The following is a 13026-nucleotide window of genomic DNA, read 5'->3' on the forward strand; positions in this document are numbered from 1 at the left end:
GGAGGTCCCTGGGATCAAGAGAGAAGAGAGGTGTGTGGGACCCTACCCAGATAAGCAGTGATGCCAGAGAAGGAGGCAGAGATGAAGGAGCGGCTGGGGACTTTGAACCCAGAGAGGGAGAGGGGCTGTGTGCTGAAGACAGGGGGTCAGGCTTGCAGGGTATACCCTTTGGTTGGTTGATGATGCATGGACCAAACCATGGCAAGGAAACGATACACGATAGGGTGAATGTAAAACTAATGTTCTCCCATGTAAACGATCACATAATTCACAATAAAACATTAAAATAAACAACAAATCCCTTAAAACAGTTGCCACAACTTACTGAGCTGACATTGCTGCCTTGGATTTAACTGGTTCAGTTCAGTTCAAAGTCACTATTTTGACTGGCCTGTTTTTGTTGCTGGTTTTGAGTGCATTCTAATGCAATTAAGACAAGTATGTTACTGAGAGAACTTGTCCGTAATTATCCACTGATCACAGAGACATGTTTAAAAACATTTTTTTTGGAATAAACTCATACTGGAATACTAAAAAAAAAAAAGAATTCTTAATAAATCAAAGGACGGCTAAATGCTAGGAGACATCCACATGGAGACGACACAACTGCAGGTGAACTAGTGGGCAGGAGCCGGTCCATGGCCACAAGGCAAACCTGGAAGCCAGGTTTCTCTACCTTGACACGTTTGTCATTTGGGGCTGGATGATTTTTTGTTGTGTGGGAGATATTCTGTATATTTCATGGTGCTGGTGGTTCATGATAGAAATCCAACCCTCAATGTGGAGACCCAGGTTCAATTCTGTCTCAATGTTCCTATGAAGAGCCACCACCTGTCTGTTAGCAGAGGCTTGCATGTCACCATGATGCTGAACGGGTTTCAGCAGAGCCTCCAGACTAAGGCAGACTAGGAAGAAAGGCCTGGCAATCTAATTTTGAAAATGAACCAGAGAAAACTCAATGGATTATAACAGTCTGATCTGTGACCAATCATGGCAAGCCGATTCTATGCCAGCTAACAGCAGCAGCAGCACACTTGGTCTCTACTCATTAGATGACAGTAACAGCTAGTAACCCTCTCCAAGTGTGACAACCAACAATGTCTCCAGATAACATGGCAGGGGCAGTAGCACTGCTCTGACCCCTTCCTTCCAGTGTCCATGTGGCAGGACTCTAGTCCTGGTGGGGCACCGATGCAGTCTGGGCTAGCCTGCACACTGGTGTGCTGCAAGAAGCCAAGTTTAACTTAGAAAACTCCGATGTTTACTCAGGAGGGAGGAGTGGGGAGGTTTCCAGAAAGCTTGACCTCTAGAAAGGAAGATGATTTAATCAATGAAAATCATTCTGAGAGTCAAGTGCTCGGTTCAGGGCTCAGAAATTGGAAGAGTTTTAATAGCACAAAAAGCCTCATGAATCCTCTTGGCTCTCATGTTCAAGAAGCCACTTTTCTTACTCCACCCTACGCTTAGAGAAAAGTGCTCTGTAGGATTTTCAATAGCTGATTTTTCAGCAATAAATCACCAGGCTTTTCTTCCTAGGTGCTTCTTGGCAGACTCACACTGCTAACCTGTCAGTTAGCAACTGTGCATGTTAATCATCTGCATCATCCAGGAATTCCCTGTAAGCAAATTTGTTGCTGGTAGGTGGCGTCATATCAGTTGGGATTCGTAAGGACCCTATCTCTGCCCGGTCCTACGCCATCCTCACAGTCCTTGTTACGTCGGAGCTCAGTGTTGCTGTCACTGTGCCAATCCATCTTGTTGGGGGTCTTCCCCTTTTGCACAGACCCTCCACTTTACCAAACATGATGTCCTTCTTCAGAGACTGCTCCCTCTTGATAATATGTCCTTAGTGTAAGACATCCTGACTTCTAAGAGCATTCTGGCTGTACTTCTTCCAACACAGATTCGTTTATCCTTCTAGCAGTCCATGGTACTTTCAATAGTCTTCTGTAATACCCCAACTCAAATGCATCAAATAAGTCCTTAAAAATGTAAGTGGAATTGATGAGAGAAAGGAAATAGGCCTGAACAGAAGTCTATGTGGTAGGCGGTAGGCAGGCCTGGTTTTAAGTCTCTTTATAGGGAGAAGGCAGTGATGGCTCAGTGGTAAAATTCTCGCCTTCCATATGGGAGACCGTAGTTTGATTCCTGGTCAAAGCACCTCAAGTTCAGCTACTACTTGTCTGTCACTGGTGTTTTCATGTTACGATGATCCTGATCAGGATGATGCCCACCAGGGAAGCTTCCAGACCACCACAGGCTAGGTAGGAAGGCCTCGAAAGCCACTGAAAATCAGCCAGTGAAAACCCTATGAGTCACAATGGTCCTGTGACTTGAGGTTAACTCCATGGCAGCTAACAATAACAATACATTATTGTTGTTATTGTTAAGGGCCCTCGAGTCAGTTCTGACACATCACAACTCTGTATAAGGTATCTGAGGCTTTCAAACCTTTGCAGGGGCAGAAAGCCTTCTCTTTCTCCCGTGGAGTGGATGGTGGCCTCGAACTGCAGACCTCGTGGTTTGTAGTCCAGTGCTTATTGTATGGAGACACTAATGCCTACTGCATGCTCAAGACAGACCTACTCTTAAGACAGACCTTATTCTGTGGCTTAATTCTTATGAGTTGACATTCCAGTAGAGAGAGACAGAAAACAAATGATCATTTCAGACACTGACATGTGCTACAGAGGGCAAGAAAGGGGGTATGAAAACGGCCAACTGCAGAAAACTGCTTGAAACCATGTAGCCAAGGACGACCTCTCAGAAAAAAATGACATTGGAGCTGAAATTTGAGTAAGAAAATGATGGTGGAACACCAGAGGAAAAACTGCCCAGGCCAAGGGAACAGCACATGCAAAGGGTCCGTGAGGGAAGGTTGTTACTGAGGCCCGTCTAGGGTGAGTAATGAGGAGTATCCTAGGTGACGAGGTGGCAGATCAGGTAGGACCACAAATACGGGTTCTATATGAAGATAACCTGAACTTTTCTCAAATAAGCGTGGTGGTTTGGGTTGAGGCTGTAGAGCAGTGGCCGCCATCTTGAACCTCAATGCCATCATGGCAGACCAGTGAGTTCTGGGAGGTCCAGGTGTGCAAGGATGCCTGGCAGGCCCTCCCCTGTCAGGAAGCAGGTGGGACTTGGCATTGCCAGAGAAGTGATTAAGAATAGGAGGGAAATGAAGAGATTCCCAAAGTCCCCAGACAAGACAGCTCACCAGCCTCACACGTCAGGCAAACCTAAATCATGCAACCCCAAATACCAACAGCCTTTCCAATATAATAGTGACAATATTAACAAGAAACCCACCCTCTCCGTGGATGGCGTGGGGGCCCAGGGAAGAGCATCTGTACTGTGAGCCATTAGGGGGTCCCTGACAGATGCGCTCCTAACACCCTCCCACCCCAGCTGCAAATGAAGACCCGTCCCTTTCTTCTTCCCAGACAAGGATTGATGAGGATTTGGGAGAGCACTCAGACAGGCTGTGAACCTTTTCCAAGCCTGCAATTTATCTTGAAGAGACTATTCACATCACTTTTACAGGCTGGATTATGCTCTGACCTGGCACATTAATCTCACCGAATAAAAAAATAATAATCAAAAAGAGGGAGCTGGACAGTTGCCAGGAAGGCATTAATAACTGTCGCCCACACCTTGGTGGGGTAGGGAAAAGGTGCCAGGTCCCATACCCACCCCCTCAGCAGCTCCTGCTATATGGACAAGGAAGGGAGGTCATTTTCCCCTGGCTTTGGGACATTCCATGGGGTTTGGGGTCTCAGTTCCCAAATCAACTTGCGAGGAATTTTCTAAACAAATATAGGGAACTTGTTTGAGAGCAGGTATGTCCAGTAGCCAAGAACAGTGGTTCTAGAGTTGGATGCCTGAGTTTAAATCCCTGCTCAAAAATTTATAAACTGTGTGGTTTTGAGCTAGCTAGTTCCTTAGTATCTCATTGCTGTTCTTTTCCCCTCTAGAAAACAGGGATTAAAAACAGAACCTGCCAGGAACCTACCATGATGCAGTCGCTGTGGAAAATAGTTCTTCAAAGGTTAAACACAGGCGTACCATATGACCCAGAAATTCCACTCTTGGGAATATACCCAGAACTAGAAAAAAGTGTTCAAAGAGATACATACATATACATGCATGTTCACAGCAGCACTAGTCACAGTAGGAAAAAGGTACCAAAACCTCAGTTTCCATCCACAGATGAATGAGCATACAAAAAGTAGTTTATCCATGCACTGGAATATTATTCAGGAATCAAAAAGCAAGACGTACCCACACATGCTACAATGTTGAACACGTTATGCTCAGTAAAAGAAGCAAGGCACAAAAGGTCCCATATTGTATGGCTCTGTTTATAGGACATATCCAGAAGAGGACAATCCACAGAGACAGAAAGCAGACTGGCGGGTACCAGGGACTGTGGGGTAACTCCTTAGTAGGCACGAGGCTCTGGGAACGGACACAAGCAGCGGCAGAGCACCTGGATTTTGTCCGAGAAACACTGATTTTGGACCTTTGGGCTCCAGCACTGTGAAAGCACACATTTTTGCTGCTGCTTTAGTCACCAAGTTTGTCGCAATTTGTTGCAGCAGCCACAGGGATCCCTCAGTTTTTAATCTCTAAGGAGCACTGACAAATTCTTCCTCACAGGTGTGCTGGGAGTCTCAATGTGGGGGAGACTCCAGCAAGAACCCAGAATGCATGAGGCAATGAGTACTCAGGAGCTCCTTGCCTTCCTTGTCTGTCTCCCCAAATCCACTATAGTGCTACAGACCTGGGCAAGAATTCCCTCTGAGGGGACAGCTGGCCTGCCCAGTCTTCAGAGTCCTCATCCACAAAGGAGAATAACCCAAAACCACAACACCTCACAGCTACCGAGCTGATTCCTCCCCATAGCAGCCCTCTATCGGGTTTCCGAAGCTGTAAAGCTTTATGGAAGGAAGCAGAAAGCCTCATCTTTGTCCCGCAGAGCGGCTGGTGGGTTTGCAATGCTGAATTTTGGGTTAGCCATCCAGCGCACCTCTATTAGTATCCTGGGGGGGTGGGGCTGCTGTGGTAAATCTCCACCAACTTGGTGACTTAAGATGATAGAAATGTATCCCACTACGTTTCTGGAAGTTGGAAATCCAAAATCAAGTGTTAGCAGCGCCGCACTCCCTCTGAAGGCTCTGTGGAGACAGTGGTTCTAGGCAATCCTTGGTGTATAGCTGCATCACTCCAATCTCTGCCTTCATCTCCACAAAACCTTCTCCTCTATCTGTGTCCTCCCCTCCTCTTCTAAGAACACTTGATGCCCTCATCTTGAGATCTTTAATGACATGAGCAAAGACCCTTTTGCCAACAAGGTTGTGGGTGAGCATACCTCTTCGGGTTGGGGGGCAACACTCCACCCACCATAGCACTTATCTCAAACGAAACCATGAGTCTAAGTGAAGTAATTCACACCTGAAGCATTCTTAGCTTAGTCTGGGGTACACAGTTGGTGCTCAACAATTCCAAGCTATGATTGTTAAGGCGATCGTTATTGCATGTAACCATTACTGAGCTAGCTTCCTTAAGTATCAGGATTCACCTCTCCTGCCTTCAACGGTCATTCTCCAAAGCCTCTTCATCACTTGCCTGCAGGCCTTCCCTAGGATACACTGCAAAGCGTGAATGCCACCATTGCCCATTTCTGTGTCCGTGGCAGACACCACTAATCCATCACACAGCTCTTTCTTTCTAAAACATACTCTCAGAACCCACAAGTGCCCAATCCAAATGGGGCCATTCTCCCTGGGAAGATGCAGAACCCAAGGCATGTCAACATGCTGCTTCTTTCAGGGTGAAATTTCGAGGAAAAAAAAAAAAAGTCTACAGGGCAGCCTTCAACAATGAATTTAAGAACACAAGAACTTGGACTGTCAAGGTGTGACAGAAAACTGAACACAATGAAGAGTCATGCCCAGCCTGGAGCACTTTAAGAGGTAAATGATGAGAAAAGCCTGTAGGGTAGTGGTGGCTCGGTGGCAGAATTCTCACCTTTCATGTGGGAGACCTGGGTTCGATTCCTGGCTGGTGTACTTCATGCACAATCACTACCGTCTACCAGTGGAGCTTCCAGACTAAGAGCAGACTAGGGAAAAAGGCTTGGCAATTTATTTCTGAAAGTCTTAAGTATGACACTGGAACAGGAAGCACTTTGTTCCATCGTGCGTGGGGTCACTGGAAATCAGGAGCCAACTCAAGGGCAGCAGCAGCAGACAGGCTCCACTATGTCAGGCCCTTGATTTTTCACACAGACACCATTTGTGCCTACTCCCCTTCTCTACTCCTCTAGAAAGAACCTTGAGCGGCTGCAGAATCAGCATGTTGGGGGGCTAGCCGGGGGCCACATCCAGCGCCTACCTTGGACTTGACAGCCAGGATGATCTTGGGCAGGGCCACGACGAGGCACTTGAGGGCAATGGTGATATACTTCAGCACGAAGTCTGCAATCCCCACGATCCACAGCAGGTCGAAGAAGTCCAGGGTTTCCAGGTTGGGCTTCAGGAATATGAGGCTGTGAGGGAGAATTCAGAGTCAGAAAGCTCATTCAGAGCCTGACCCTCAACAGCTATGCTACTCCTTCTGGGAGCCACGTAATATTATCAAACTGGGATTCAGACATCTGTGTCTCGTCCCTGAATCCTGAGCCTGCTGTGCGATCTCAGGAGTGTCTCCTAAGCTCTCTGGGCCTCAGATTTCCCAACGGCTGCACAAGGAGGTTTGCCCGGAGCACTGCTATGGTCCCCCCGGCTGTATGTGTTCTCAACAAGAGGAGGTAGAAGGAAAGAAGGGAAATTGATATGCCCAGCACTCTGCTAAGCTCTGGACTCATTTTATTGAATTAAATCCTGCAGTGAGCACTATGTATCTCCAAGGTAAAAATGAGTCACTATATATACATGGACTGCCAGAAGAATGAACAAATCTGTCTTGGAAGAGGTATAGCCAGAATGCTCCTTACAAGTGTGGATGGCTTGACTTCGTCTCATGTACCTGGGGCATGTTATCAGGAGGGACCAGGACCTGGAAAAAGACATCATGCTTGGTAGAGGGTCAGCAAAAAATAGGAAGACCTTCAATGAGACAGACTGACACAGTGGCAGCAGAGATGGGCTCAAACACGACCATGATTTGTGAGGATGGCACAGGCTCGGGCAGGTCTCAATCTATTGTATTCATGGCAGGTAAGAGTTGGAACCAACTTGATGGCATCTAATATCAACAAGCCTTCCTTAGTTTCCTCCTTTGTAAACTGGGAACGAGTGAATTCTTACCCAATCCACTTCAACTGGCTAATTAGGAAAATCAAATGTCAGAATACATATGAAAAAGTCATAAAGAAAGGAACACTGGACGTAAAATCCTGTCTAAATATTACGACAGTTACTATAATTACTGATGGTGGTACCTAATGAGGAGTAAAATTGAGAATGAATATGCATCAGTCTATGTAACGGAGTCCTAGTGAGACTGCAAAGCCATCAGAACTGTAAGGTCGGTGGTTCAAGCTCACCAGTCGCTCCTCGTAAACCCTATACAGGGTCGCTATGGGTTGGGATCGACTTGATGGCACTTCACAATGACAACATATAACTGATATAAGGATCTCTGGTGACAAAGTGGTTAAAGTGCTTGGCCACTAACTAAAAAGGTCAGCGATTTCAACCTCCCAGCCATTCTGTGGGAGAAAGATGTGGCAGTCTGCTTCTGTAAAGACTTGTTAAGTAAGTGCCTCTGAGTCAGATCCCATGTCGGTTTGGGCCGTTAAGGCCGGCAGTTCCAACTCACCAGCTGCTCCTTGGAAACCCTGTACAGGGTTGCTATGAGTCGGATCCTGACTCGATGGCATTAGCAACAACAACAACTCCAGCCTGTTGTCGTTAAGTGGCATCCAGTTGGTTCTGACTCATAGTGACCCTGTATAGGGTTTCTGAGGACCAGCTGGTGAACTTGAACCACCGACTTTGCCTAGCAGAGCTTAATTCCATCGTATGCCTAGGTTTAAGTATTCAGATGCTCATTTTTCTTGAGTACTTCATGCATATCTGAGAACTAACTCCCAGTTAGAAAAGTGTATTTAAAAGCAGATTTAGGGGCCATTTCTGGAGCCTGCCCTCGCAGGATCATTCCTAGGAACACCCCTTAATGGTTGCTTAGTTATGATGTCATACCTCCGGAACCTTTGACTGAACTGTGAGTGTCCCTGTCTGCAACAGTTCCCTCCCTGCTTTCTGTGGGCCCAGTGTGCTCTGTGAGGGATGGCGCTTCCTGTCAGTCAGGGTTGCGGGAGAACAATGCTGTTCCCACTTCCTTATAAAAGGTCACCACGTGGAGACAGAACCTGGGTGATTTATGTTTGTCTTTGTCTTGTGTTTACTCTGGCCTAAGACTTAATAAAGAGTCTGTATAATGTTTATATCTTTGAAGATGGGGCCTATTTTCTCTCCTATAACAGCATCTTCAAGTCTCAGTTTCTTCAACTGTGAAATGGGCACAGCAATAGCTTGTGTGGTCCCTGGGAGGGAAAGACAAGCAAAGGTGTCCACAGGTATCACCTGTAAGCACAGTGGAGCTCTGTGACAGCAGTAAGGAAGAGGACTCCACACTGGTTCTTGTCTCTCAAGTCACTCTGGATGACTCTTTCTGTGCAGACAGTGTGACTCGGCCCAGGCTTGATGGGGGCACCGAGGTCTGTGCCTGTGGATCTAACTGCGCCCAGAGAATGGCATTAGCTGGAAATCCAGCCAATGTTCTGGGAAACTCCACCTCCTCTTCTCCCCACCAGGACCTCCGCAGTCTAGCCCACATGACTAATGCATGGTGTGAGATGTGTACGGGTGCCTTGGAACTCACTCTCCAATTGCTGTGTTGGAGGGGCAGGGCGGTTCCAGAAGATAGGATAGCTGTTTACTCTCCAAGTGAATATACTCTGAAAGTCTTAACTTGAGAGTCCTACAGGCTCTCACTGACCAACACCCTTCCCTGCTCTCCCTCACCTCTCCCCACTCCTCCATCCCCATCCACAACCAACTCTTCTCAGTTTTAACAGGATTCCTGGAGTCTGCGTGGAGTCCTGCTGTACCACTGTGGGTAATGGCCTGGACTGCAAAGCCTGTTTGAACCACAACATTGGCGGTTCAAGCTATCAGCTGCTCCTAGGAAGCTCTATACAGGGCTGTTATGGGTCGGAACTGACTTGAAGGCACTTAACAACAGTGAGCATGCACCTTTAGCCTGGGGCCATGCCGAGTTCAGTAACTTCGAAATATTTCTGTGCTCACAATAACACAGAAATTTTTTATTCCACTGTAATCTAAAATTGGTGGTGGTGGTGGGCCATGCAGTCGGTTCTGACTCACAGTCGGTTCTGACTCACAGTGACCCTATCGATTTTCAAGGGAGCAAAATGCATCATCTTTCTCCCATGGGACAGCTGGGAGTTTCGAACTTCTGACCTTGAGGTTAGCAGCCCGATTCATAACCACTATGCTACTAGAACTCTTTATCTAAAATTAGACTCACAATATAGAGAGGACTTCAGAAAGTTTGTGGAAAACTGTAATGCGAAGATAAGAGAAATTTTGCACAAACTTTTTGAAGCCTCCTTGTATATTTTTTAATGAACTTAAATTTATTCTACCTAAGTAATTTCCCTATTCCTAATTAAGCCTTTGGAGTCCTGGTATGGCACTGTGGGTTAATGCACCAGAATGCAAAGCTGTTTAAACTACAAGGTTGGTGGTTCAAGCTCACGAGTTGCTCCTTGGAAACCCTATACAGGGTCGCTATGGGTCGGAACCAACTCGACAGCACTTAACAATAAATTAATCCTTTGGTGTGAAAATGTCCTTTCTTTTAGAAAACCATGGAAATAGCGGGTGATCACGTTTTTAGACATTTATAATTAAAATAAGGAAAACAACCAAATTATATGTGGTTGACTCGATTTTTGTTTTTTGTGGATGTTTTACTGGTCTGTGAAAACCCAAAATCTAGAAAGTAATAATTCTTTAAAAAAATGAAAGCCATTAATTTACTGAGAATTCTCTATGATCATAGCAATTTAAATATTGGCACTGTAGGCTAAGCTCTGGCCCGCAAGGTCATTTGAGCTGCAAGGTCGATGGTTCACACTCACCAGCTGCTCCTCAGAAACCCTACACAGGGAGGCTATGAGTTGGAACTGACTTGATGGCACTTAACAGCAACAACAGATAGCAATTCAATTTAACCAGCATTTAGGCAGCTCTTGTAAGCTTGGAATTATTATAGTTGTGTGCCATTGAATCCATTCCAACTGACAGTGCCCCCAGGTGACAGAGAACTGCCCCATAGGGTTTTCTAGGCTGTAATCTTTACAGGGAGTCCTGGTGTGGCTCTGTAGGATAAGCACTGGGCTGTTAATCGCAAGGTTGGCAGTTCAAACCCATCAGACACTCCTGGAAACCCTACAGGGTTTCTGAGTCAGAACTGACTTGACGGCACTTAACAACAACAACCTTTACAGAAACAGATTGCTAAGTCTGTCTCCTAAAGAACCAATGGGAGGGTTCAAAACCACCTTTCGATTAACAGCCAAGTGCTTAACCACTGCATCACTAGGGCTCCTTAAACTTGGTATTAGTTCATTTATTTGTAGTCACCTTCAATAACAATGAGGATGTGTTGTGGCACAGTAGGTAAAGTGTTGGACTGACAATTGAAAGGTCAGCAATTCGAACCCACCAACCGCTCTGTGCGAGAAAGATGAAGCCGTCTGCTTCTGTAAACGGTAGACAGCCATGGAAATGCTACCCTGCCCTACAAGGTCCCTCAGGGTCACAACTAAATCGATGGAAATGGGTTTAGTTTTAATTTTAAAATTCCAAGACACTGAAAAGACAAGCATATTGCTAGGTGAAAGAAGCCAATATGAAAAGCTACATACTATGTGAGAGGACGCCAAAACATTTGTAGAAAAACAGAATTAAAGAAATAATGGATTTTCCCATGAGACTTTTGAAGCTCTCTTATACAATTCCAATTATATGTCATTCTGGGGAAGGTAAAACTATATAGACAGTGAAAAGGGCATTTTTACGGCAGTGAAACTGTTCTGCATGACACTGTCATTGTGGACAAATGATATTATGTGTTTGTCAAAACCCACAGTGTGTAACACACAGAGAGAACCTGCGTGTAAACTGTGGGCCTCCATCAATCATAATGTACCATTATTGGCTCATTACTTACAATAAAGGTACTATACAAACACAAGAGAATAATATGAGAAGCACCGTGCGGGGCTGGGGAGAGAATGTTTTTGACAAATAACATACAGGACACGTTTTGAACTAAGCACTATACTGTGCACCAAGTAAAACAAACCTGTTGTATAGCTGCTGGGAACTGAATGTGTAGAGCACATACAGGGTGTTCCCCGCCAGAAAGGCCAAGATCCACAGGATGACCAGCACCGACCTCTTCTCCTGAAGAAAAAGCAAGAGACAAGTGGGGATGCAGTGATGCACTCATGGCGGGGAATTCCAGAATGTTCCGTGATGAGTGACAACTTTTTTCTTTCTCAAAGGTTTAGGGGAGGCAGAGCTGAAGCTGAAGGGAAAAGACCCCAGCATCTTTGTTTCACTTGAAGCCAAGGGGTGGTCACAGAGGTGTCAGAATGGTGAAAACCAGCTTGGAGAAGGATCCAGAAAGGCAGGAAACCACTGTGGTGAGCAGCAGACTCTGGAGCTGAATGCCCTAGGCTGAAATCCTTCATCTGCTACCTGGGAACTATGAAACTCAGGCGATTACTTAAAATGTTCATTTACTGCCCTTTCTTCATCTAAAAAAATGGGTATCTATTAGTACTTAGATAATATTGAGAAGAATACTGAAAGTGCCAAGGGCTGCCAAAAGAACCAACAGATCTGTGTTGGAAGAAGTGCAGCCAGAGTGCTCCTTGGAGGCCAGGATGGCCAGACTTCGTCTCTCATATTTAAAAAATATTGTCAGGAGGGACCAGTCGCTAGAGAAAGATATCATGTTTGGTAAGGTTGAGTGTCAGAGAAAGAGAAGAAGACCCCAGTAAGATGGATCGGAAAAGTGGTAGCATCAATGGACTCAAGCGTGGCAACAGTAGTGAGGTTGGCCCAGGATCGGGCAGTGTTTCGTTCTGCTGTGCATAAGGTCACTATGAGTCGGTACCGACTCGATGGCCCCTAACAACAACAACATTAGTACTTAGGATATAGAGCTCTGAGAATTAATGGACATAAACTGCTCAGAACAACAGCTGCTGCCACAGTGCACCTGTTAGTTTACTCATTGCTAGGACTGAGGCACAGAGAAGTTACGTAATTGTTGTTTGAAGTACATGTTCACAGCCCCAGAGTCCTCATTTGAAAATGGGGTGTGGTTAAGGATTGTTGTTGTTCGAATAACTTCGAGTCCATTCCGACTCACAGCAACCCTGTAGAGGGTTTCCAAAGAGTGGATGGTAGGTTTGAACTGCCGACCTTGAGGTTCCAGCTGACCGTGCGGTCCAATGCTTACCCTTATAGTGCCTTAATATTCATAAATACAAAACATTCCGTCTGGCACGAACCTATAGATCAGCTGACTGTATGGTAAGTAAGAAACCCTGGTGACACGGGAGGATAAGCACAGGACTAGTAAGCACAAGGTCGGCAGTCCAAACCCATGAGAGGAGGTTGCTTGTTCTCATAAACACTGAAGGTCTGAGCAGCCTTGATAGGGTGACTACGAATGGACTTAACTCGATGGCCGCGGGTTAGGGGATACAGGTGGATCTAATGAATGATACAGGTGGATCTAATGAAGGATACAGGTGGATCTAATGAAGGATACAGGGTGGATCTAATGAAGGATACAGGTGGATCTAATGAAGGATACAGGTGGATCTAATGAAGGATACAGGTGGTTCTAATGAAGGATACAGGTGGAACTAATGATGGATACAGGGTGGATCTAATGAAGGATACAGGTGGA

At 45.8% G+C, this 13026-nt stretch overlaps 1 protein-coding gene across 1 annotated transcript in view; it reads right to left on the reverse strand.

The window, feature by feature from the left end:
* Nucleotides 1-13026, reverse strand: part of RNFT2 (ring finger protein, transmembrane 2) — a 92798-nt gene that overhangs the window by 60563 nt on the left and 19209 nt on the right. Inside the window, exons 5-6 of the mRNA XM_006865471.1 lie at nt 11404-11504; nt 6397-6550 (exon numbers count right to left, since the gene is read on the reverse strand). Of these exons, the coding sequence (XP_006865533.1) occupies nt 6397-6550; nt 11404-11504 (255 nt within the window). The remainder of the gene's footprint in view (nt 1-6396; nt 6551-11403; nt 11505-13026) is intronic.

This window comes from Chrysochloris asiatica, unplaced genomic scaffold (genome assembly GCF_000296735.1).
Source record: "Chrysochloris asiatica unplaced genomic scaffold, ChrAsi1.0 scaffold00078, whole genome shotgun sequence".
NCBI classification, from domain to species: domain Eukaryota; kingdom Metazoa; phylum Chordata; class Mammalia; order Afrosoricida; family Chrysochloridae; genus Chrysochloris; species Chrysochloris asiatica.